Below are 24903 nucleotides of genomic sequence, written 5' to 3'. Positions count from 1 at the left end.
ATGTTTCAAAACATATAAATAACAATACTAATATTCTATAGCTATAGCTCACAGGAAAAAGTTCTGCAGTAGGATTGTAATAAACACTGTAAAACATTTCACAGGTTTAAGATAACATTATATCACAATTCAAATTGATCATCATAGAACAAACAAATAATAATTTTAGTACACAGTAGTCCTTCCTCAGCACTATTTAATGAGAATTGCACCTCCTGGTTCTTTGATTTATTTTCAATCCCCAAGAAGCATAAGCATGAGGAATCCAAATTATGATGAGCAATGCAAGTGTCTGCTGGAAAATCCACAGTGTTTATGTGTTGCACAATTCTACGTCCGGATTGTCTCCTCACATAATTCTTGAGACATGAGCAAGTCATGATTCCAAAACTGAAAGTCTCCACATCTGAATTTACCTTCAGGCCAAATCCCAATTTGAGATTTGCCCAGAACCCGTGTTTTAGTTTTGGTTCTAATTCACCATCGTGTTTTGGTTTTGGAAAAAAAAAACCCACACTCAAGTGTTTTGGTTCAAAAATAAAAATCAATAAACATTGATAAATTTGATAAGACGTAATTTTATATTAAAGCACTTGATTAATTCTAGATGTTAGCCACTCCAGTGTTGTTCTTTGATATATGATCATCTCTGTTTAAGCTTAGCTTGTGCATTTTAGTAGCTACAGTACAGTACGTTGTATTTAATGGATACAGGTTTGTTTTTTCAGGTCATTTAATTTAATTATTAATAATTACCAATTTAAATAAAAGTGTTTTACAAATTCAAGTTTTTAGTTCCTAAAAGTAATTTTCATTTATACATAGATATACTCAGATTCCTTCGGAACGGCAAAGTTCAGGTGGGCTCAGATCTCTGAGATTCGAGTCTGGACAGCTCTAATAAAAATCTTTCTGTCACCTGAAGATATTCTGAAGGTGATTGAAGTACAGTACGTACCAATTGTCCTAACCAAAACTTCTTCTCTGGTCGCTTGAAAGGAATTTGCTGAAGATCTCATACGTTTATGCATCCAACTAACTTACACTCATTACAGTTCTAGCTAAGATGTTGCTCTTTAGGATTACTCTCATGCAAATGTGTGAGGGTAATGACTGTTGTGACCCAGTAAACATTATATGTTATGTACAAAATATATCTAACAAATGGTGCATACACACTTGCCGAGAAAATGAGCGACATCACTCACTTTCACCCTTCCTGAGTGACGTCGCTCACTTTCTCGGCAAGTGTGTATGCCGCCACCAACCAGCGATGCGCTGCCCCGCGGGTCATTAATGACCCTCGCTGTCGGCCGTGCAGGTAGCTCAATTTGGTCTGTTGACCATAAGCTGCCTGCACGACCCGACCGCTGCGTGATGTCGCTGAGCGATATGAACTTCATACCACTCAGTGAGCACGTCGCTCATAGAGCTCGCCGCCTAGTGTGTACCCACCTTAAGTGCTATCACACTTGTAATGTTAAATTAATACCTGAAAGACTTATTTTTTATTTGATTTCACAAGCAAAGAGTAGCCTCAAGTCATTCAGTTTGAGACTATCTTCATTAGTCGGTGTCATTCCAAAAAAATTAACATATCACTGATAAATCTCAGCCAAATCCAAATTCTGCACATGGAGGAAAGCACTATGGGGCATATTTATTAACAGCATTTTGCAGGAATAAAGATAAAAATGCCCCTTTGTCTTCCCACCAGTCAATAACAAGTTGGCATACTGTATAATGTCACACATGTAGTGTCCACTGTGGTACCTCTGAGCATGGAGTAAACTTTAACAGAAAAACACAGAACAGGTTACAGACAAATAAAAAAAAAGATATAACATTGCTGTAGCACCAACCCCATGTCTGTAAATGATGTGGTTCACAGACATATCGGGTGTACACACCCACAGATGCATTACAGACATATAGTCCCTTCATTGAACAGGCAATATATTGGTTATTATGTTCCCCGATGGGTAACCCAATCTCATCCTTCTCTAGAACTAAAAGTGTAAGGGAGGAAAATTAACAGGACAATATGATTGCGATCAGCTGACTGTATAAGATTTGTACAATTAAGTTTCCTTTCTTCACCCGTTGGTGTTTCTATAATCGGTGCAATGTGTACGGTGCACACATTGCACCCATATTGTAATACTTACCTCTCCGGAGTCCAGCGTCGGGCGCTGCAAATATGGCAAAACTTGCAGCCAAAATTGCAACCGCGCATGCGTAGTAGTGATTTCGGTCTCCAGTACATGGCGGGTGTCATATTTCCGGAGACCTGTGCATGCGCATGAGACAATGGCATGATGCCGGAGTCTGCTGCCTGGTACAGGGGAGGGGGCCCACCCATAGTCTGCACAGGGGGCCCACCCATAGTCTGCACAGGGGCCCCCTCCTCTGTTAAAACGCCTACAATCTCTCCTCATTCCTATTGTATCACCCAACCAGCACAAATGTTATTCCCCTACATTATGTATAAAGTGTTCCACGCATTTATTAGATTGTAAACTCTTTTGAACAAGGCTTTCATTACCTTCCATTTCAGTTGTTTTACTACATTCCTAATGTTATTTAGGTTTCAACTGTCTCGTAGTTTGATTTCTGACACAATCATTCAAATGTTCTTTTTAATGCAGCTTACTATATGTGGCTTATGGATGTGACCTGAAATGCCTCAATATGTTGTCATCGAAATAATAAAAATTTTGTATTAGGCAATTACTGTATATCATTTATGATATAATTTTTATAATCACTTAACTAAAGTCTAATTTGCTTTATGCGTTTTTAATTGGTAATAACAGATTTACTATAACAGTATTAAATTATTACATTTCAAATTTTGTATACAGATCCAAGTAAGACATTTATTTGATGAAAACAGTCTAATCCTAAAGACGGCAAAACTGTGTGGTTATGAAGTGGTGGATACATTTAGAATTACTATTGGACGCTACAAGGAATTCTTGCAAGGGAAATGTGGATGCCATTATCATGAGGTATTTAAACAAGAGTTTATATATGTTTTAAGATATATTAGTTACTGAAAATTTTAAGGATGCCAGAAATCTCCAAAGATTTATTTGACCATGAAAATAGTTCTTATAATACAATAAGCTGCAATAATGTTTTATCTTTCCTATATACAGTATGAGTGTATATAGGTGAGGTCAGGGCATCTTAACAGCAGTGTGGGCCCCTGGGCAGAACAATGCACTGGGGCCCCTACCTATCCTCCAGCGGTAGGGGCTGGGGGTGCTATCAGCGGCAGCTTTGATGTCCCGTGGGCGGTAGGGGGTATGCTATCTTCAGCTCAGCATGTAGGACTTGAAGCAGTAATTTCTGCTAATTAATCCTTTACTGAACAGATGCGGCGGAGGGAACACTAAACGGTATAAGGGGGCATTGGGCTGAATGAAGAGGCCCTGCTACATGACTTTCAGGGTCGTAGGGGGTTTTAATACGCAGGGGAGGGGTAGTGGAGTGGGCTAAATATTCACCATTTTCTGGTGGGAGGGCAGCTTGCTTGACTGCAGGTATCTCCAGTTCCTGGAAATACATTTCTTAGCTTTGAATGGGATAAAAACACAAAAGAGTCCCACCTTTCAGGAGGTACTGGGGATTTAGGAAACAGAGTTCAGAAGCCAGAGCAATCCACCAATGAAAATATAAAACTGTATACCAGGTGTGTGGAGCTGGAGCAGGGACCAGCTGTTGCAAGGCTGATATTTCTGGTTCTGGGCATAGTAGAGACAAGCTGTCAGTGTTCACCAAAAGGGGAGAGTCCCAGCTTTTGGAGTATACCTTCAGAAAACTATAAGTCAAACAGAATCCGAGATATCTGGCTGGGAAGAGCAATTAACAGGCTTGGATGGGGACCACTGCTTTGAAGTCTGATATCTCTAGTTCCCCTGGGCCGATTTTAAAAAATCTGGTACCCCTGGAAAGAGGGGACCCTCAGCTATCAACCTCGGGCCCTTATACTTCTAGGGCACTTGGGCAAGTGCCCATTGAGGCCATACGAAAAGACGGCCCTGGGTGAGGTCTATAAAGAGTTAGACAGAAGTTTGTTGCTTTGTAGAGGAAAATCTGCATTTCCATAACGCTCATGTGCACCTAAAATATGTATGCAGCGATGGACTGGGCCTCCGTTTTGGCCCGGGCAATTGTGAACGCGCGCACATCGTGGGACGCACCGTCACGATGTACAGGGGCATGCCGTGAGTCAAGGGGGCATGGACTTATGGCATGCCCTCATTTCTATGGTGATGCTTGCTAGGGGCGGGGAGCGCTGCAATTCCGTGGGGCGTGGATTCGTGGCAGAGAGCCAGAGGCTGTGCTGCGCTTTTCCTTCCCGGCTCTCTGTGGGACCAGACCGGACCGGCCCACCTGACCATCGGCCCTCCTGGCATGTGCCAGAAGTGCCAGATGGCCAGTATGGCCCTGTATGTACAGTATGAATGCATCTGTATGCAGATTTTGACACCTTTAGCTTATGATAGCACATAATTATGTAATTCCAATAGAAGTAGTCATTGAATTTGACCATGTCATACTGGCTCACCAAGGTATAGGGGATATCCCCAGAGTCTTGAGCCCCACTAGCGTACCACCATGCACCTTGCCATAGGGTGTGTGTGATCTTAGTACACTGAACCAGTCTTCAGAGGCAGACAGCTACATGACCCTTATACACTGCAGATGTCTAGCAATGTCACTGTTGGTTGTCTAGGAGTGTTACTGCCAGCAATCCTTGAGCGGATCTGGAATTAGCTGTAGAAATCAGAAGCGCTGTGTCAGACAGCACAGGAAGGAGCCATTAGGGTTACTACTGCTCCACTAGTATTATTCTAAAATATATTTATCTATTTTTTTGTACTTTGCTGTATGTCCTTAGGGGTCTATTTACTAAGCCTTGGATGGAGATAACGTGGACAGAGATAAAGTACCAGCCAATCATCTCCTAACTGTCATTTTTCAAACCCAGCCTGTGACACGGCAGTTACAGTAGGAGCTGATTGGCTGGTGCTTTAGCTCCATCCAAGTCTTTATAAATAGACCCCTTAGTCCCTTATTTGAGAAAACAAATAGCATGACGCAGTGTAATTAAAGTCACTTTATATCTAACAGTGATCGTGCTTAGAGACAAATAGGAGGCCACACATGTGCTGACACCCTCTCTAAAACATATCACGCAACAGGGTACTTAGACATAGAGTGTGTGTAGTCATCTATTCTCCTTTTTCATTTTGTAGTAGTTGGCAAATTAAATTAGAAATGTTCCTGCTAAGAAAGATTTTTAATTAAATAACACTGAAACACATTTATCCCCTTAGCTATTATCATTTTCTTATTTTAGTGAATGTTTTTCAAATTTTATACAACAAATCTTGTATTAGCTCATTCTGCAGAGCTTCAGGGGCAGAATCATACGCATCTCAGGTACATATCCACTTGCATCTGACTCCGTGTAAAATGTAAATAGGTTGTCTATAACATGGTGTTTTCACGTGGGCTAAGCTGGCTACGCCCCTGAGTAGTGTGGCTAACACTTTAATTTTATACATTGCGGGATGCAGTCCTATCAGAGTCCATGTATCTGGATGTGAATTTTGTTAAATGCCAGGTATCCTTAAGATCTGATTACTATGAGAAATGACGATTACAGATTAGAATTATCAGGATCAAGTCCTGATAATAAATATACACTATAATTGTGGTGGCATGATTCGTGAGTGGTACATTGCTTGACAGATGGAATACTCAAGCTCATTAGGGATCAAAGTATAGAATCAAGCACCTTGAGAAAACTGTACTGCAGGAGAGGAAAGTTTTAAAATGTACAGAGAGATTTTGATCTGAGAGGGGTGTCTGATTGGCTGGAGCACCATTTATTATACGCAATGAGTTTTATCACTCGATAAATGGGCCCCTTTTATCAGAAAAATCCTGCAATGTAGCAGTCAACGATCCCTGCTGCTAGTTGATAATTATTTTAGGGTTCAATGGCCATTCTTTTTCCCAACTATGACAATATTGTGGAGCAGTGCGAAAATATGATTTCATTTTGCAGAACAAAATGATTATGAAATGAGATAGGAATGGAGAGAAGACATTTGTAGGGACATTGGTTGGGAGTTGATGCAGCAGCAAATTTGTTAGCAGTTGGGCAAAACCATGTGCAGTGCAGGTGTGGCAGATATAACATTTGCAGAGAGAGTTAAGGTACATACACACTGTACGTTTTACCCAGCGTGTATGCACAGTGATGATGGCTGTCATCGCTGGGCTGAAAATCGCTCAGTATGTAGCGCTTTTCCCCCCTGCCCAGTGATGTCACCGGGGGTGAGCGGCTTTCCATAGCAGGACGCTATGGAAAGCCGCTCACCCCGCCGTTCATCTACTGGTAATACCAGTAGATGAACGGCGGCCGCTGGCGATGAAGCGGGAGCGCGCATCAGCGCTCACTGCTAATCGCTTGTGCATACACACTAGGTGGTTTGAGCTGAAAGCAGCTGAAAATATCAAAAGTGAGCTGCTTTCAGCTCAAAATCACCCAGTGTGTATGGGCCTTTAGATTTGGGTAGGTTATTTTGTTTCTGTGCAGGGTAAATATTGGCTGCTTTATTTTTACACTGCAATTTAGATTTCAGTTTGAACACACCCCACCCAAATCTAAAGGGGGGTACTCACGGAGCGGTAATCTAAGCAATCTGACTAGATTGCTTAGATTTTCAGCAAGATCGCTCCGTGTGTACCCCCTACAGCGATAGCGATGCGCGGCCCTGTGCAGCGCTAACGCTGGTGCTAGATTGGCCTGCCATGCAGGCCAATCTAGCAGATCGCTCATTTCACCCGCTGGGTGAAATGAGCGCCTCCCGTCTCCCCCCGCACGCTCAGCACACATCGCGCTGTGCTGAGCGGGGGGGAGAGATGTGTGCTGAGCGGTTCGTTCAGCACACATCTCTCCCCTGATCTGCCAGTGAGTACTGGCCTTAACTCTCTCTGCACGTTACATCTGCCCCCCTCCCCCTGCAGTGCACATTGTTTTGCCCAACTGCTAACAAATTTGCTACTGCGATCATCTCTGAATTACCCCCATTGCTGGCTGTGCAGATAGGTGTACATAATTTCCATTCCACCAGTGGCAGCTGCTGCCCCTGGGAAGCAGCGACCACACATTGCAGGGAGGAGCCAGTCAGCACATATAAACATACATGTGATGTTGTATGTAATATATGTGCTGGCTTGCCCAGTGATCAGCAGCTGCTGCTGCGTGTATTGCTGACCTTCCGCCGCTGCATGGGAGACACCACCACGCTTGTTTATCATTTTCTATACGCCTGCCCCCGACTTCAGTGAGCCAGTGAGAATCGGTCTGTGGCCTTATAGAAGATGCCAGACAAGCAGAGTGCTGTCTCTCGTGCATCGCCAGCTGGCATGTCACACACAGTGACGGCTGCTGATCCATGGGTAAGGCAAGCCAGCACATATGTTACATACAACATTACATATATGATTATATGTGCTGATGTGTGGCCGGCAGCAGTTATCACTGCATTCCACAGGACTTCATTTTATCACAGCTCTGAGCTGGCAGAGAGATGGCACTGTCCTACGGTTTTCGCTCCATTCAGTTGAATTTCAGCAAAGAAGCTCCTTTTAGGCATACTATACGAACAAATCTTCAAATATACCAAAGTGTTTCAGGTAAAGAAGGCATCCTTAGTGTCTGCTTACATGTTTTATTGAAGCTATAAATCAGGATTATCTGATTTGTCTTCTAGGAGAATAAATATTATTGAATGCACGGGATGGTTTTATAACATACCTCCCAACTCTCCTGATTTTCGTGGGACAGTCAAGTTTTTGGGGGACTGTCCCGCTGTCCCACCTGCGTGCCACAGTGTTCCGCAGTGGGTGGGAGGGCAGTTGGGGGGCTCCTGTCCAGGGCCGGTTCTTGCCCTTGCGGCGCCCCGGGCAAAAGTTGGGGGCGTGGCTTAACATGGGGGCGTGGTCCGTCACGCCCCCCATTTGTAGCGCCGCTGGGGAAAAAAAGGAAAGAAAAAAAAGTATACTTACTGTATCCCGCTCCTGTTTCCAGGCCCTGCAGACCGGCGCCGCTCTTCTCCTCGGATCAATGGGAGAGACGTCAGTCATGACGTCTCTCCCATAGCACAGCATAGGCACTAGAGGTCAATTATGACCCCTAGCGTCTATGCCACAATGCTGTGCGGTGCGCGATGACATCATCGCGCACCGCACACCAAAGGTCCTCTCCATGAAGGGAAACTAGAAGCTTAGCGTCTGATTCCCTTCAGAGCGGGGGAGGACCAGCGCCACGAAGGGAAACCAGACGCGTAGCGTCTGGTTCCCTTCTCACAGCGGAAGGGGGGGCACAGCGGGGGGACACTGCTGGGGCGCACACTGACAGTGGAGGATCTTGCCATGGTGCGGCGCCCTCCGGATGGCGCCGGCGCCCTCCGGAAGGCAGCGCCCCGGGCAAAAGTCCTGCTTGCCCGTGGCAAGATCCGCCACTGCTCCTGTCATTCGCAGAAGAACAGCAGTGAATTGACGATGTGCACGTGCATCTATTCAATGGAAACAGAGGACTGAGGGCATGCCAACAGCTCACAGAGCAATGGGCACGCCCCCTTAGCGATGGAAAACGGGTGCGTGGCCGCAAAGCCATTCCCCCTTACACATAGACCACACACCCCTTTTGCAGGACTCCCATTTTCACATATTCAAATATTATGCTATAGTGTTAGCAGGTTGGGTTATGTTTCTGCAGATTCTGCCTCTATGTGCAGATGCCTTTCTAGAACCTGATTCTGAGGCAGGAGTAAAGCCAAAAAGAGCAAGTAACTGTGTGGACAAGACATGGGCCTGATTCAGATGTGGTTGGAGGAGCTATTGCTGCTGCCGCTTACATGGAAGCAGCAGTGATAGCTCTAATATGGTAATGCAGCAGGAGGTGTCACTCCTCCTGCTTCCATCACTGACCCGAGCTGCATCCTAGGACGCAGCATAGGATCAACTGCAACACCATCAGCTGGCTGTGTGACCCATGGGGTAATGTAAGCCGGCTGCTGCAGGTCCAAGCAAGAGGCCAAGAAATATCCATTCTTGGACAGAGATCCTGGCCCTCCCCCAACAACCACAGAAAGACCCCCTCCATTTTCAGAAATGGAGGCCGGCGCCATCCCTTCCCCACCCCCAAATGCCATAAGACTGTCACTCACTGACTGTGCAAAGTACGAACATCAGTACTTTACTGCATGTACTGCAAGTACTTTGCTACTTGAATCAGGTCCCATGTTGCAAATCTGTTTGCTGCTTTACTCCCACCTCGGAATTGGGCTCCTAGTGTGCAGGGCCACTGAGAAGGGGAGGCAGGTACTAATTACTCAGGCCCAGGACTGCCCCCCACCCCCCGTAACACTTCTACTACCTGTTAGCAGCAGCAGCCTCTCTCCCATGTGCTGGGCTGCAGTGTGCCAAAAGAGACTGTGCTACTGCTGAGCAGTTGTACCCTTGTGATTGCCTGGCTGTCAGTGAGCCTTGGCAGGTAAAGAGGCCCCAACACCTTCAGTGAGGGCACTATACAAAGCAGCACCAGCTGGTCGGCCTACTCAGGGTAGAGTGGGAGTTGCGGCTCAATACAGAATGGGTATGAGACTGCACTTTATAGAAACAACACCCTGTACAGCATGTGTGCTATGTGCATATTTGGTACAGCAGTGTCATCATCTACTTTGCTTGCATTATATGCAGGAGGGTGGTGATTGCACTGATCACCTCACCCCACCGAATCTGCCCCTTGTTGAGGGACACGCAGCACACATAGTAGTATCCTAGTAATTTTATAGGGAGAGTGGCCACACCCCCACACAGTATCCGGGTCCATCTAGTGTGTTGAGGTGTCTCTACTTAAATGTTTCTACAGCATCAGTAGGATATTCTAAGTAGTGTTTAAAGATGTAATTTTATTAAAGAGGCAAGGGTGTAGGTCTGAGTGTGTTATGACATGTTGACAGTCTGAATGTTAGCATATTATTTTTTAAAATATTTAAGCCTGACCCTAAACATAACTCTAAAGCTAAATATAACACTAAAATGTACTGTTGGCATTCTGACAGTCCACATGTAAAATGTCGACATAATGAACATGTCATTATTTCGAACATGTTTCGACATTCTGACGGGATACCATAGGTGTGTTTAGAGTTGTAGACGTAGTGTGATCAATATTAGTATGTTAGCATGTTCACTCCAGTATAAGCATCCTGCAAGCGTATGTAGTAAAGTTCATATTTATCTCTGTACATGTAAACCCAGAGTGGTACATGGCTTCAGTGAAACATCACAGTTTATTATGCAGCAGCTATGCAAATGAAACCAGATTACTCCAATAATCAGGCACTTGTCATACAATATATTGTGCACATGGTTCTAGTTGCAATTCATGCAACTCACAATGGTAGAATAAACAAATGCTGGTTGTGTCAGTATGCAGGTCACTTACAATGCATGGATCAATGCAAATAAAACATGCAGTATATAATACTGCTAAACACACAGTTGTAGGAAGTTTAAGTCACTAAACGTATTTGTTGTCTGGATGTTTCTTCCAATATCATATACACACCTCACAGACCAGAGAACAGTGTCAACTGTCTCTGGTACTACAAAGTTGCTTCAATGCTGATGTTGTAGAATGTTTGCAGTGTTGGCTTGTGTGCGTGACTTAAACATAAAGAGAACTCCTATAGCCGAAGTGATGTGTCTTTAAAGATAAACACAATGACCTAAACAAAGGCAGATTTATTACTAGAACATGCTTACACACAATGCACCATCCTAAACATCACCACTAATGGGGGATCAGAGAACCAGTTAAAAGTACTGTTCTAGGCATAACAGAAAACATTTTACAACTCAAATTCAAAGATCTGACCGGAAAAATGGTGGAAAATGATGCAAAAATATTGAATGAATAGCCATTCATCTGTCAATATGTCTTATAAAATTACATATTACTGCAACTTCCCAATAGGTATAACTTTAATAATAATAGATATCTTAAAGGTCACAAAATATAATATCTAGTTATTCTTACATGATATTCAATATTTTTGTTGGAATATGTCTAAAAAACCCACACTCATGGTTACATTTCATGTAGCAATAAAAAAGGAGAGACAAACGTTGTCCTGATGTGGTGCACACATATAAAACTTATCTTTTATTGATGATACTACTTACATGAGTTTATAACTTTTGAATAATTTTTTAAAAGCTCAGCAAAATAAAATAGAGGTCGTTTAATAGAGTAGGAATTTGTGATTAAAGTATAGTTTTGCTGTGCATTATTTAGTTTCTTCAGTTATATACTGTATATAAGGTATAGTTAGTGAGATATTCAATTAGAGTGTGATATTGGGTAATTATTAGTTAAATCCAGATCTATAAATGGAGCCTCATTATATGCTTTCATTATTGAGGAAACCTTCCTAGTGTCTCAAAAAATCGCAAACACTATTAGCCATTCAAATTATAAGGTCAAACAAATGAAGTCTGTTAATATCCCTTTAAAACTATTGGGTAGACGTAGTTTTTCAGAGTAAACAAAACTAACAAACACCCAACATGAAAATTCAATTTCTTATATTGTAGCACATAGTTTTATGTCATGTAAATATTTAGCTAAACTTAGTAGTGTATTTAATAGAGAACATTTATTCAATTGGACTTCAGAAAGGTTATGTCTTATAATATCTGTCTTTAATATAATGTGGGTAGACAACGATTACTATCTTGATAACATTTCACTTGAGTGTGAGGGCTCATTATCAGATACTCCACAGTATCTTTGCCTAAAATCATAGTACAACAGTGATCTATATCAATTTCTTATACTGTGATTATAACATCCTATACTTAGCTTTCAGACTACATGTATATGCCACATATAAGACCTGGCACTGATCATCTTACAAGGGAAGGCTCTCCTAGCCATTCACATTCTAAGCATACCCTATAAAGATAAAGATTCCTATCAAGTAAGCCAATACAGTTACGGATATCTAGAATAGGATAATATATAGAAAAGGGTAATACATTGCACAATTTCATCTTATATCTTTCACTGTGATTCTAATTATTCTGCTAATTTCCATTTTTTAAGCGCTAATAGATAAAAGTTATGCTTTATTTTTGTTCATTCCCCATTCTAGTGTACCACTACCAAAGAGTGTGGTATATTAAGGTGACAGTCAGAATGTTATTATTGTAAGAATATCAACATTGTGAATGTCGACAGTTTGCATGTTGACCATGTGACTTTGCATTGACTTCTCATTTAACCATAATCCTATCAACCCTAAAATTGGTTGTCGATATTCTGGCTGTTGACATTCACAATACTGACATTATATCTGTATCCATATTGTGAATGTCATCATGTTGAATATCAACTCTCTGTCCATGTCAACATTCTGATTATTGTGATTCAGACAAGAGGAGCAACTTCTTTCCAGACCTTCTGATAGTGTCATTATTTGGAATTACAATCTGATCACCTACACAGCAGTTGTTGCACATCCTATACATTAGCTATATCCTACATAGTTGGCGCTCCATACTTGTGAATAAATAGCTGGGACAGATCTTCCATCATAGCCTCCTTGCAAAAGTGGATGTTTCCTACATGAAAAACATAGCAGCGCTTTGTGCCTGCACTGCTGAGCGGACCACCCTGCCACTGGCCGGGCCCACATCACACTTTCCAGCGGCTTCTCTGCAGAAGATCTGGGGACAGCTCCATATGAGAGTAGAGCCAGCAGGTTACAGTTTGGATACCTGCCACAAATTGCAATCAGGAAGACACTTAGGATACCAGCCGTTATCAACCATTGTCCTTAATTATCCCCAAGTTCCAGTAAAATGTATCTTGTTAATACTTTTATGTGGCTTTATTTTGCTTCTCTCTGCCATCCACTCAGCTGCCATTTTTTAAAATTCATATGTACAGTATTATTGACTAACATGCTCTAAAGTTGGCTATGAATTAGTGTGGATATAGAATACTTAGATGTTTAATTCTGAGTAGGCCCCCAATACAATACGGTGTGTTTCTCCAGAAAGTGAACATAAAGTCCTATGCATCACACACTTTTAAACTGGTCTGTTAAGAAATTGTTGTTATATGAAAACTTAATTGCTTAGTAACAATGCCTTATCCTATAACTTAGAACCCACTAAAATCTCGGTCTTTTGGAGAAGTATGTCGTTTGAATTTGTGTAGCTGTCCTGTGCATCACGGAGAATCGCCCTACAATATAATATGATATATTGCATTATCTGTTTGTTGGTACTGCGCTCATAATAAACTAATAGATAATGCAATATAATATTGTAGTGGATTCCTGGTATAACGGAGCTGAACAATCAAGACACTTATAAGTTAAAAAATGTGTATTCAATGAATTACTGTTGTATAAAATTACATATAAAATATATCTGAATAAATGCACAAATGCCACTGGTATACAAAGTGTTAATTGAATCCTGTGATCTGCATAATGGTAGTCTGGCTTAACCGCAGTAATGAATAAATGAATATTGTTTGTCAACACTAGCAATTCTGATAATGGTGGTTAATTATCTGAAGAAATTCCGCGTTGAGTAGAAACAAATGACAAACCTGTATTATGACATAATCTATTTACCAGAGAAATCTGGAGTTGAAATTGCGCTCCTGAGCTGAAAGGTACATGTTCCCATAATTGAGCCATTCACAGTGTGCAGCTCCTCTATAGTCTCATTGAGAGGGCTTGCAGGTGACAGAAAAATAAAGCAGGTGGTATACTGATGCGGCTTTGAAAGGATTCAAATATAGCTGCTGGCGATAACCTGTGCCTTAAGTGTAGGGTGTAAGCCGCCGGCAAACATGTCCAATTGTAAGTTAAGTGGCTCAGAACAATAGACATTTTTGAATCTGCAGTAAACGTTTTATCCAAAAAGCTTCACATAGACCCAGAATCAGTGATAAATAAAATGGTTATATAATTGTTCTGGAGTTTGACATGCAGTGCCAAGTCATGAGAGCATTCTGGAATGGTGGCTTATATTTGCAGGTAAAAGATGGACAAACAGGTTTTTATGCCATAAAGAGGACACTGTTGCAGAAAATGTTTTTTGTTAGCATTACACAGACAGAGGTAATTGCTATGGCGGGAATGTATTTCTTGTGCCATTAGAGGACAGTGGACTCCACCAATTTTCATGTGTACATTATTGCTAAATAACATAAAGATTAGGACACTAGGAAGAGGAGGTACCTGATGCAGGATTACAATCCTTCTTATTTTCTTCCCATCGTTCTGAACGACAAGTGTCAGTAGTCATGCACAGGCAAGTGAATTCCTCCAGTTGTTCATACATGCCAGATTATCCTCAATTAAGAGCCAAACAAAATGAATGTCTAGCCACAGCGATTTACCCACCTGTCTCTGAAATATGGTTTTGTATTTCATCATACTATAGATCTAGTACCATGTCTTAACTTGGTTAAAGTTGCTTTGGTTGTAACACTATGGTGAGGGCCATGGAAGGTTGTTGTATAAGATTACCTTAAGTGAAGTAGGGACTAAATAAAAGAAGCCTCTCATTCCAAATAAGGCATTGACCAAGCTAGGACACATCTGGTAAGGATGGTATCATGCTGACTTTTAGCAGATCTATGGAATAGATGTGTTGTTTATAATAAATAGCAGATACTGAGAAGTAAATTGGTAGGTACTCCACTACCCATTCTTACAGGTGAACTTCTCCAGCATAGCCAGATGGAGTTTAGGTTGCAATAGTATTCAAAAAGATTGTCCCACTGGTGGAACTTGGAGAGGTCACGCAGAAAACTAGTGGATTTGAGTTCATTCAACTTATCTTGCATAAGGTTTATCTGCTTCTGTTGTATAATTTGAGATAACAAAGGTGCCAGGCTATTGGCACTTTTTATGGCCAATGTATTCTGTAAGGTCACTGAGGAATTATGTTTGTAAATATTGCTTTGTTAGATTACAATATCAGTAACACAGAGGACCAATCTTTACAAAAAGAAGCACCTTATCCGTTTTATGTATTTTTATTTAAGAATTATATAAGATACAGAAGAAAGTTATATAGTCGCATAAAAGGTTACATGTATGCAAAACACTCTACCCAAAATATGGAAACATAAATGAAGTGACAACATATGCATAAAGCTGTAACATGACAATGAGAAACCAGAACAAATCACATATTCAGGGCAATGACATACATGAAGTTTGGTTTCATTGAGTCACATACCATTATGGGAAATAATGGCATAAACATGGACATGGAATGGACAGTGATGAGGAGGGAGGGGGTTGTAGAATAGGAAAAGTGTTGTATTAAGGCACCTTCTCTTTAAATACCATAAATGAGTCAATGGAGTCAGGTTGTGTCAAACCCAAGGTTTAGCCAGGGGAAGGATCCAAAGCCAGTGATGATGAGATAGTCATCCATGAGCCAGAGCTAGAGACGGTAGATTGAGAGACAACAGTCAAACACAGAAAGGCAGCCAGGTAACAAGAATTCAGAGTACTCATTCAAGGATGAAAGCTCAATAAAGTGGAAGTGTGTTCCCAGGTAGCTGTTTATATAAGCCTGAAATATTGGTGGTCATTCCGAGTTGTTCGCTCGCAAGCTGCTTTTAGCAGCTTTGCACACGCTAAGCCGCCGCCTACTGGGAGTGAATCTTAGCTTATCAAAATTGCGAACAAAAGATTCTGTGCAGTTTCTGAGTAGCTCGAGACTTACTCTTCCAGTGCGATCAGTTCAGTGCTTGTCGTTCCTGGTTTGACGTCACAAACACACCCAGCGTTCGCCCAGACACTCCTCCATTTCTCCAACCACTCCCGCGTTTTTCCCAGAAACGGTAGTGTTTTTACACACACTCCCATAAAACGGCCAGTTTCCGGCCAGAAACACCCACTTCCTGTCAATCACACTCTGATCTCCAGAACGAAGAGAAAACCTCGTAATGCCATGAGTAAAATACCTATCTTCATAGCAAATTTACTTGGCGCAGTCGCAGTGCGAACATTGCGCATGTGCAATTAGTGGAAAATCGCTGCGATGCGAAGAAAATTACCGAGCGAACAACTCGGAATGACCACCATTGGTAGTTTCTAGCACCTACAAACAACAGGTTCATTAGGCTAAGATGAAATGAAAGGAATGCATCCAGTTATTTATTGAGCCCGAGGTGCACAGATGCTACTCAGCTGCTACCCGGGGTGGGCAATGTGCGTCTGGAACTGTAGGAGAAACCCTGTTTCTGAGTCAGTGGGGCAGCTTTGCCATGTTGGTGAAGAGATCCCAAAAAATGACCATTGCATGCAAAACTTGGAATATTTCAAAGCATATGTACATATGGACTAACTGCAGGATAAGTCAGAGACTGAACTAGAGTGAGGCCTGACAGTATCATTGGTAATATCAGGTATAATGGTCATTTCTTCTCTAAACATATAGGAAAATGCATCTTCATGGTCCATAGGTCAAAAGAATATTGGTTGCATGGTATGTCATAGTTATAGGAGAGAAAGGAATGAAAACATGAATAGGAACTTTCTAGAACTGTTTTAATGTCACAATGATCATATTAAACCATTATAAATATATATTACTTGTCTAACATAGTAGAAAGATCAGATTTGTCCAATCAAGGCCAGTGGAAATTCACCATATATATCTGTACAGAATGTCCCTATCTGCTTATTTAATTTGTATAACACATAATGTCCTGTTTAATATTATTTAAATATTATTCTTCCTTTTATATGTATTTAGGGGGTTAATCAGCTCTGTTCGCAGCAGTAAATTTGTTAGCTAATGGACAAAACCATGTGCCCTGCAGGTGGGGCAGATATAACATTTGCAGAGAGAGTTAGATTTGGGTGGGTTATATTGTTTCTGTGCAGGGTAAATACTGGCTGCTTTATTTTTACACTGCAATTTATATTAAAGTTTGAACACACCACACCCAAATCTAACTCTCTCTGCACATGTTATATCTGCCCCCCCCCCCCCTGCAGTGCACATGATTTTGCCCATTAGCTAACAAATTTGCTGCTGCGATCAGATCTGAATTAGGCCCATAGTTCCAACATATTATGAAGCACTGTATAAAGAAATACAGTATTTTAAACACAACATGATAATAACATATGAACATACAGTATAACATAAACACATGACATAAGGCAAAAGGTTTCGTTTTACACAGATAACCAGCCACTTACACATGTCTGCATGGATTAAGATTGTGCCCAGAATCCTATATAGATCACCCACTCAACTATTTTCTGGGTGAAAAGAAGGCAAGTTTATGGAATGACATATTTGTAGAGGTTAAAACACAGTAAAATCAATGTAAATGGAATTTGACATGGGGGGGAGGAGCTCATGTATAGTTGGATGTTATTTTGGGTTGGGTGGGGGATCACGGTATTGAGAATGCCGGCAGTCACTAACCCCGGCAACCTGATGGCCAAGATCCCGACAGTTGCAAGATAAGTATTCTAACCCACTCCCATCCCCCAACCAGGGCTGTTTCTAGCCAATTTGTCTCCTAGTGAGAAATGTAAAAATGCGCAGCCCTCCCCTTTGACATAAAAAAATATGCCCCAACCCCCCCCCCCCCCCGTATATATAAAAAATACAAATTTGCGCACACTCAAGGCAAGGGGGCATGACCTCGCTAAAATGGGCGTGATCTCTAAAACGGGCGTGGTCTCACCTGAAAAGACTACCGTACACCCCACTTTTTGACTCTGAACCATCAGATCATGGCCACCACTGGGAAAAAAATAAATTCCACCATATTAAGCCCCACACCGCAATGCCCCCTGCACCATACTATGCCACACACCGCAATGCCCTTGATACATTATACCCTACAGTAAAGCTTCTAATTACTTTTAAATTACCTGCTCGTTGCCAAGGGTTTCACGTGTTGGGTGTCATGCTGGTTGCCAGGGGTTTCATGCTCTGGAACGGGTGTCATGATCGTTGCCAGGGCTGTGCAATGCTAGTTTCCAGGGCTGTGTAATGCTATTTGCCAGGGCTGTGTAATGCTCTTTGTAAGGGGTGTTTACTTTACATCACCCGTCCAGCCGTCGCCAGCCAGCATCTCCCTCCTCCTCCTCTCGCCCGTTGCTCTGTCAGTCCTGTTGCTCCCCCTCCTCCCCATCATTAGTACTCCGCTCGGGGTAAGAGTTTTACGTAATGATGTGTTTGCGTCTTGACATCACGATGCGTACGCGTCATTACGTGAAACTCCGCCCCCGGAGTGGAGTAGTAATGCCGGGGAGGAGGGAGAGCACCAGGAGCTACCAAAAGAGTTGTGGCGGGCGCCCCGTGAGATGGCACGCCTCGCCCAAAGCAAGAAACGGCTCTGCCCACAACCCTGATTTCCTGCAGCCTAACCCTAACCCCCCCACAGCCTTACCCTAACCTTCCCCCACCACAAACTAACCCTAACCCTCCCCACAGCCAAACCCTAACCCTCCAGCGCAAAGCTTAACCTTCCCCTGATACTTACGTTCGGGATGTCGGCTGTCGGGATTCCGGCATCTGTATTCTGACAGGTGTCGAGATTCCGCGCGCCAGTCTTCCATCCGCCAGTATCCTGACTACCGGGGTGCCAACTACATCTCGTAATTTTTACCAAACAAGTAGGCATAAATTATGTCCATTAAAAATATGCAATCTGCGCAATATGCAGATCCACAGGTACCTTAATGTGTCTGCGAATGTGCATTTTATATTAAATGTATATTTCTGCAGCGGGGTACACTGGTATTCCACACAGAATAACATCGGGGGTGTAGAGTTGGATCTTGATCCAAGGCACCAACAGGCTAAAGCTTTGACTGTTCCCAGGATGCCTTGCACTGCCTCCTCTATAACCCCACCTCCAGGCACTGGAGCTCAGTTTGTAAGTTGGAACCTGCAGTGCAGGCAGCTAACAGAAAGAGCTGCGCTAGGCAGCCCTGGAAAGAGCTTTTCTGAAGAAAGAAGACTTCAAGGGTTGCAGCACAGGCACTTAGAAGTGCTATGTGTCAGTCTGACATAGCATGCTGCGGTTCCCTCACCTCCTCCAGCGGCACTGTATACTCCCGCACCCTGGTTGCCGAGTACTTACAGCGGAGGTGCTCCAGCTTCATCAGGCACACACCCGACGCTGCTCTCTGGGACCACGTGGCCGCAAGTTCAGGGAGGAGGTAATAGGGTCCCCCAGGTGGGATCCGCCGAAATCGCGATCTGGCGCAGTCTCCGGAGACAGACTGCGCCACTGGCATGGACACTGTGGCCATGCAGGGACCCCACTATATCCACCAGGGCAAGGGGCACAGGTCGGATTTACTAATATCCGTTTAGTATAGGCCCCGCAATATGAAGTCCAGCAGAGGGGATAAGGCTCTGACCTGTAGCCCCTCCCCCAGTCCCAGGCGCCATTTACTGCAAATGTTCCTACCCTGGATCTGCATTTCTCTCTCTATATGTAAGAAAGGTTTTTTACGAAAACGCAAAAAAGAAGAAAGGGACTATAATTGCCTTTTCTGGGGCACTCTTATTGTATTATACTTTGTTAAAAATTAACTTTTATTTGCTTAATTTAAAAATATATCTAGTTGCGACTGAAACATATTTAAGCTATAACACATGACCATAAATTTGTATGTAGCGAAAATATAACCTAGAATGGTTAACCAAACAAATATGTCATCAAAATTGGGTCTAACCGTAGGCCCACAAATATACCCAGGTCCGGTTAACCATAGAATGTTCCCACAATTGTGTCTAAAAATAGTTCCACAATTGAGTCTCACAATGGACTATTTTGGGAATTGTGGGCGCTCTGTCCACCACCTAGTACCATAAGTTCTGAAAATCAAAAGAATAGTAATGTTGCCACAGGAAACATACAAGAAAAAAGCATGAAAGAGATAAAGAAGGCATGAAATCAACTTTTGCTGGTAATATTGGAGTTTGTATGTTATCCTTTTTGTTAATACTTGCTTTATACCCAATCCTATTCCTGTGATAAAATTACCACAGAAAAAATGCAAGACCAGAGAAAAAAGGAAAAATCTTGCTCGTAATGTTGGAGTTTGTATGTACTCCATTTGTTGTTACTTGCTTGATAGCAGGTCCTATTCCTGTGATACACCACCATCCAGACGTGTGGATAATACAAATACCCTGCTACAGACTGGATTGAAACCATATTCTTGAGCTACCTCAAGACAGTATATTATTGGTATAAATTGGCACAATACATCAAGTTCTATAAAATAAATTCAGTATTGCATCAGATGCCCAACAGAAAATGATCTATGCCAAAAGAAAAATGTATCTATATCACATGGGTTGCCATGTCTATCCACCAATCAGACGTGTGGGTGACATGCAATGCCCCATTGGAAAACAAATTAGGCCAAATGCTGTTGTTTCAGCAGGGTACAAAAGGGAGTACATACAAACTCCACTATTACCAGCAAAAGTTGATTTCATGCCTTCTTTATCTATTTCATGCTTTTTTCTTGTATGTTTCTAGTCCATTGTGAGACTCAATTGTGGAACTATTATTAGACACAATTGTGGGAACATTCTATGGTTAACCGAACATGGGTATATTTGTGGGCCTATGGTTAGACCCAATTGTGATTACATATTTGTTTGGTTAACCATTCTGGGTTATATTTTCGCTACATACAAATTTATGGTCATGTGTTATAGCTTAAATATGTTTCAGTAGCAACTAGATATATTTTTAAATTAAGCAAATAAAAGATAATTTTTAACAATAAGAGTGCCCCAGAAAAGGCAATTATAGTCCCTTTCTTCTTTTTTGCGTTTTCGTAAAAAACCTTTCTTACATATAAAGTCTTCATTGACTATTTATCTGGGAGCACCGCCAACCGAGTGCTGCACAATAAATTTATTTAGCCACAGCCTATATGTTGGCATAGGATTACTAAGTAGTTATTTATCAGTATCCAGTGCGGTTTCAAAAAAAGTTTTTAGTCCGCATTTCTCTCTCTCCCTCACTCCCTGTCAGCGTTTAGGCGCCATTACAAGAGCTGCGCTGATCCTGGGACTGCTGGGCATTGTCTCCTCTGTAAAGCCGCCTACCTCATCAGCGCTGTGCATTTACAGGACACTTAAGTATTCTACATGTCGTTTACACAGTGTTAGTTAAGAAAAAGTGCATAACTACAGTGATATTTCAGTACAAGTACCCTGTGATATACATCCGGTATTTACTGTGTATTGTTATATCTGTTTACATACATAGCTTTACTTAGTATTGCTAGTCCAGTGCAGTTTTATTGTTGTGTGTAATAATTTCTACATTGTACATGTGACTGTGTGTGCCAATAGCTGCTGGGTGGTTCCTATTCCATGTATCTCACACATATTGCTATCCCTATATTCTGTACCCTGAGGGGGGTAAATGCATCAGGGTCCTATATATATATATATATATATATATACTGTATATACCCACAGAATATCCTGCACTCTCATCAGTTCATAGAGATAAATAGGCGGGTGCTCCCAATGACCTTGTCAGGTCACAAATATATTTCTTATGGGGTTAACGTTTAGCACACATATAGTTACATCTCGGGGTTAAGTGGCATTTCCTGTCCCATTGTGTTAAATAGCATGCAGCTGCTGATGTGCAGCATGCAGCTATCATCAGATACTAAACAGCAGAGTGGTGAGTGGACTGGCCGGTGTGGACCCCAATGGTAGGAATATCTTATCTAGTTTGGATTATTTTATATATCTTGTTTGTGTTTTAAATTGCAGACCTTGCTGCTGAAAACTATATGGCCTTTGCTGATTGATCTGTAGCTGCCTAGTGTTACTTTTAAATTATCCAGGTATGACTTCTACATGGTATATTGTGTCCTATTATACACTGGTGAGGGTCAGTGTTTTAATAAGCTTTCCAATTTTCTTTTATAGTAGTCCTGTGTTCCAGGAGCTATCATTTGACTCATTGTGTCTAATATTGACCAAGGTAAATCTGTGAAGTTTACTCTAGTGTGAGGTCCTATGCTTGTCCTGTGGGAGTAGATTTGGAGTATGCTGATCTTCATCCTTGTTTCCATATAGAGTATGATTCTATTAATTAATTAACTTGATGTCACTATTTTCTGCTATAAGGGCCTGGGAGGCACTGGTGGTGGTGTGGGTATGATCTGATACTTTTAGTCTGATTTTATATATATTGCATTTATCTCTTTGATCATGTAGATGCTCTGAATTGCCAGTCTTGATAAAGGTCCTACAATAGGACCGAAACGTCGAATGTTAAAGGCAACGTTATTGAACCTGATTGACACATCAAGATCTTCAAAGTGATTGATTTCTGCGAGAGTGCACCCACCACACGGGTGGTAGATGCTATATATATATATATATATATATATATATATATATATAATGTTTCACAGGATTTTTGTCTGTCCTTTCAGTCACCGTATACCTCTGTTTGTGCTCTGCATTTGCAGTCACACTGCACAGGGGGTTTTTGTTAGGTGCTGTGTCTGGCTATATTGTACTGTTACGCCCATAGGCTACATTCCCACATAATGTCTGCTACACAGGGCGGGAGATCCATGGTGGATCCTGCGTCATGCAGTGCTGACGCCGCGGATGCACCTGAGGAAAATATTCCAGCTGAGGGTCCAGGTACCGGGGGTTCAGTACCCCTCAGTCAGCCTGCAGCACCGGTGGCACACCGAGACCCAACCTGGGCTGCTTTTTCTTATTTGCTGACTACACTAGTAACGAGACTTACACCCCCTGTGGGACCTCCTGTGCCATTGCAGCCACATATTGTCCCTGCAGTTAATCTGCTATGGGCAGATGCTCTGTCAACTCAGTTATAGCAATTAAATCAGTCTTTGGTTAAACAAAAACCTAACCCACGCCCTCCAAGTACCAAAGGGTCATCTAAGCGGGCCATTTCTTCCTCACAATCCACACATGTTACAGATACTTCATCCGATGAAGATGGTGTATACACTGATCCCTCAGACACTGATGCACATGCTTCTGATGGGGAATCTATTTCACAGGTGGATGTTCCTGACCTCTTGGATGCTATTATTTCACAGGTGGATGTTCCTGACCTCTTGGATGCTATTATTTCACAGGTGGATGTTCCTGACCTCTTGGATGCTATTATTTCACAGGTGGATGTTCCTGACCTCTTGGAGGCTATCAAACTGATTCTTCAGATTGATGATGAAACTGAACCTCCAGATACGTCTAAGAAACCCGATAAGTTCAAACATCAGAAGGTCACTAAATTAGTTTTGCCCCATTCCGACCATTTAGTTGACATACGTCAGGAATCCTGGGAGTATCCAGGAAGGAAATTCTCCCTGTCTAAGAAGATGCTAGCTCGTTATCCCCTCGCTGCAGAGTTAAGTAAAAATTGGGAAACGTGGCCGCCGGTGGACTCACATGTCACGCGTCTGGTGGTGTCCTCTACTCTGCCTGTCACTACCATCACTTCTCTGAAGGAACTGACAGATTCGCGTGTAGAGGGTTGCTTGAAGTCTATTTACACCCTTGCAGGTGCTGTGCGTACACCCACTATAGTGGCTTCTTGGGCTGCAAAGGCTATTGAATTCTGTGTTCAAGTAGTTGAAGCGGAGCTACCTTCTAATTTTTCTGATAATGCCAGTGTCTTTCATATATCACAGTTTCTCATTATATTCAGGAGGCGGCCTCTGATGCTGGTGGCCAAAGCGTCAACTACGTCCATTCTGGCTCGCCATATTCTGTGGTTGCGGTACTGGTCTGTGGATCTGGACTCTAAAGAGACTTTGGAGGTTATCCCTTTTAAGGGAGACATCTTGTTTGGGGAAGATCTGAACAAGATTATTGCTGACTTAGCGTCTGCTCAAACTGTATGTCTGACGAGTACTAATCCTTCAGTTCAGAAGGCTAAGAGTACCACCTTTCGTTCCTTTCGACCTCCAACTAAAGCAAAGGGTCAGGCGTACCCGAAACAGGCTCGCACTTCCAAAACCTCTAAGCCCAAAATTAAACGTTCCTGGGCTGCCCATCAGCCTGCTTCCAAACCAGACATGCCTGCTGCATGACGGGGCTGGCCTCCCTCTGGGGGATCCCAGGGTGGGAGGCTGACTTCTACGGTTTGCCCAGGTATGGTTACAGACCACTTCTGATGCCTGGGTAAGGGAAGTCATCACTCACAGATATGCCATCTCTTTCAAGAAGCGTCCCCCTCGCCAGTTTTGTTCGACAAATATCCCTTCGGATCCGGTAAAAGCAAAAACTCTCCATTTGGTGGTACAATCCCTCCTGGACACAGGAGTTTTAGTGCCGGTGCCTCTGGCTCAGAGAGGCAGGGGGTACTATTCAACGCTGTTCCTAGTTCCGAAACCGAATGGTTCCTCCCAGCCCATTCTCAACCTCAAGTCTCTGAACAAGTTTGTGAAGGTTTCCAAGTTCCGTATGGAAACTCTTCGCTCTATTCTGGCCTTGAAGCCTATGGACTATATGGTATCCCTGGACATACAGGATGCTTACCTACATATACCTATTGCCATATCGCATCAGCAATACCTGCGGTTTGCTATTGGCAACCTACATTATCAATTCCAGGCCTTGCCTTTTGGACTGACCACGGCTTCGCAAATCTTCACCAAGGTCATGGCAGTTATGACGGCTCTGCTCCGCCATCAGGGTATCAGGATCCTGCCATATCTGGATGACTTGTTGATCCTGGCGAACTCCCCAGAG

The 24903-nt window shown here is 42.5% G+C and overlaps 1 protein-coding gene across 2 annotated transcripts in view; it reads left to right on the top strand.

Annotated features, from left to right (window-relative positions):
• The window catches only part of CPED1 (cadherin like and PC-esterase domain containing 1), a 590522-nt gene that overhangs the window by 559403 nt on the left and 6216 nt on the right, over nt 1-24903 (top strand). For both annotated transcript variants that reach the window (XM_063927207.1, XM_063927206.1), the window contains one exon: nt 2865-3011. In XM_063927207.1, coding sequence (XP_063783277.1) covers nt 2865-3011 — 147 coding nt within the window. The remainder of the gene's footprint in view (nt 1-2864; nt 3012-24903) is intronic.

Source organism: Pseudophryne corroboree, chromosome 6 (genome assembly GCF_028390025.1).
Source record: "Pseudophryne corroboree isolate aPseCor3 chromosome 6, aPseCor3.hap2, whole genome shotgun sequence".
NCBI classification, from domain to species: domain Eukaryota; kingdom Metazoa; phylum Chordata; class Amphibia; order Anura; family Myobatrachidae; genus Pseudophryne; species Pseudophryne corroboree.
Note: the sequence above shows the minus strand (reverse complement) of the source record. Positions and strands in the feature narration are given on the sequence as shown.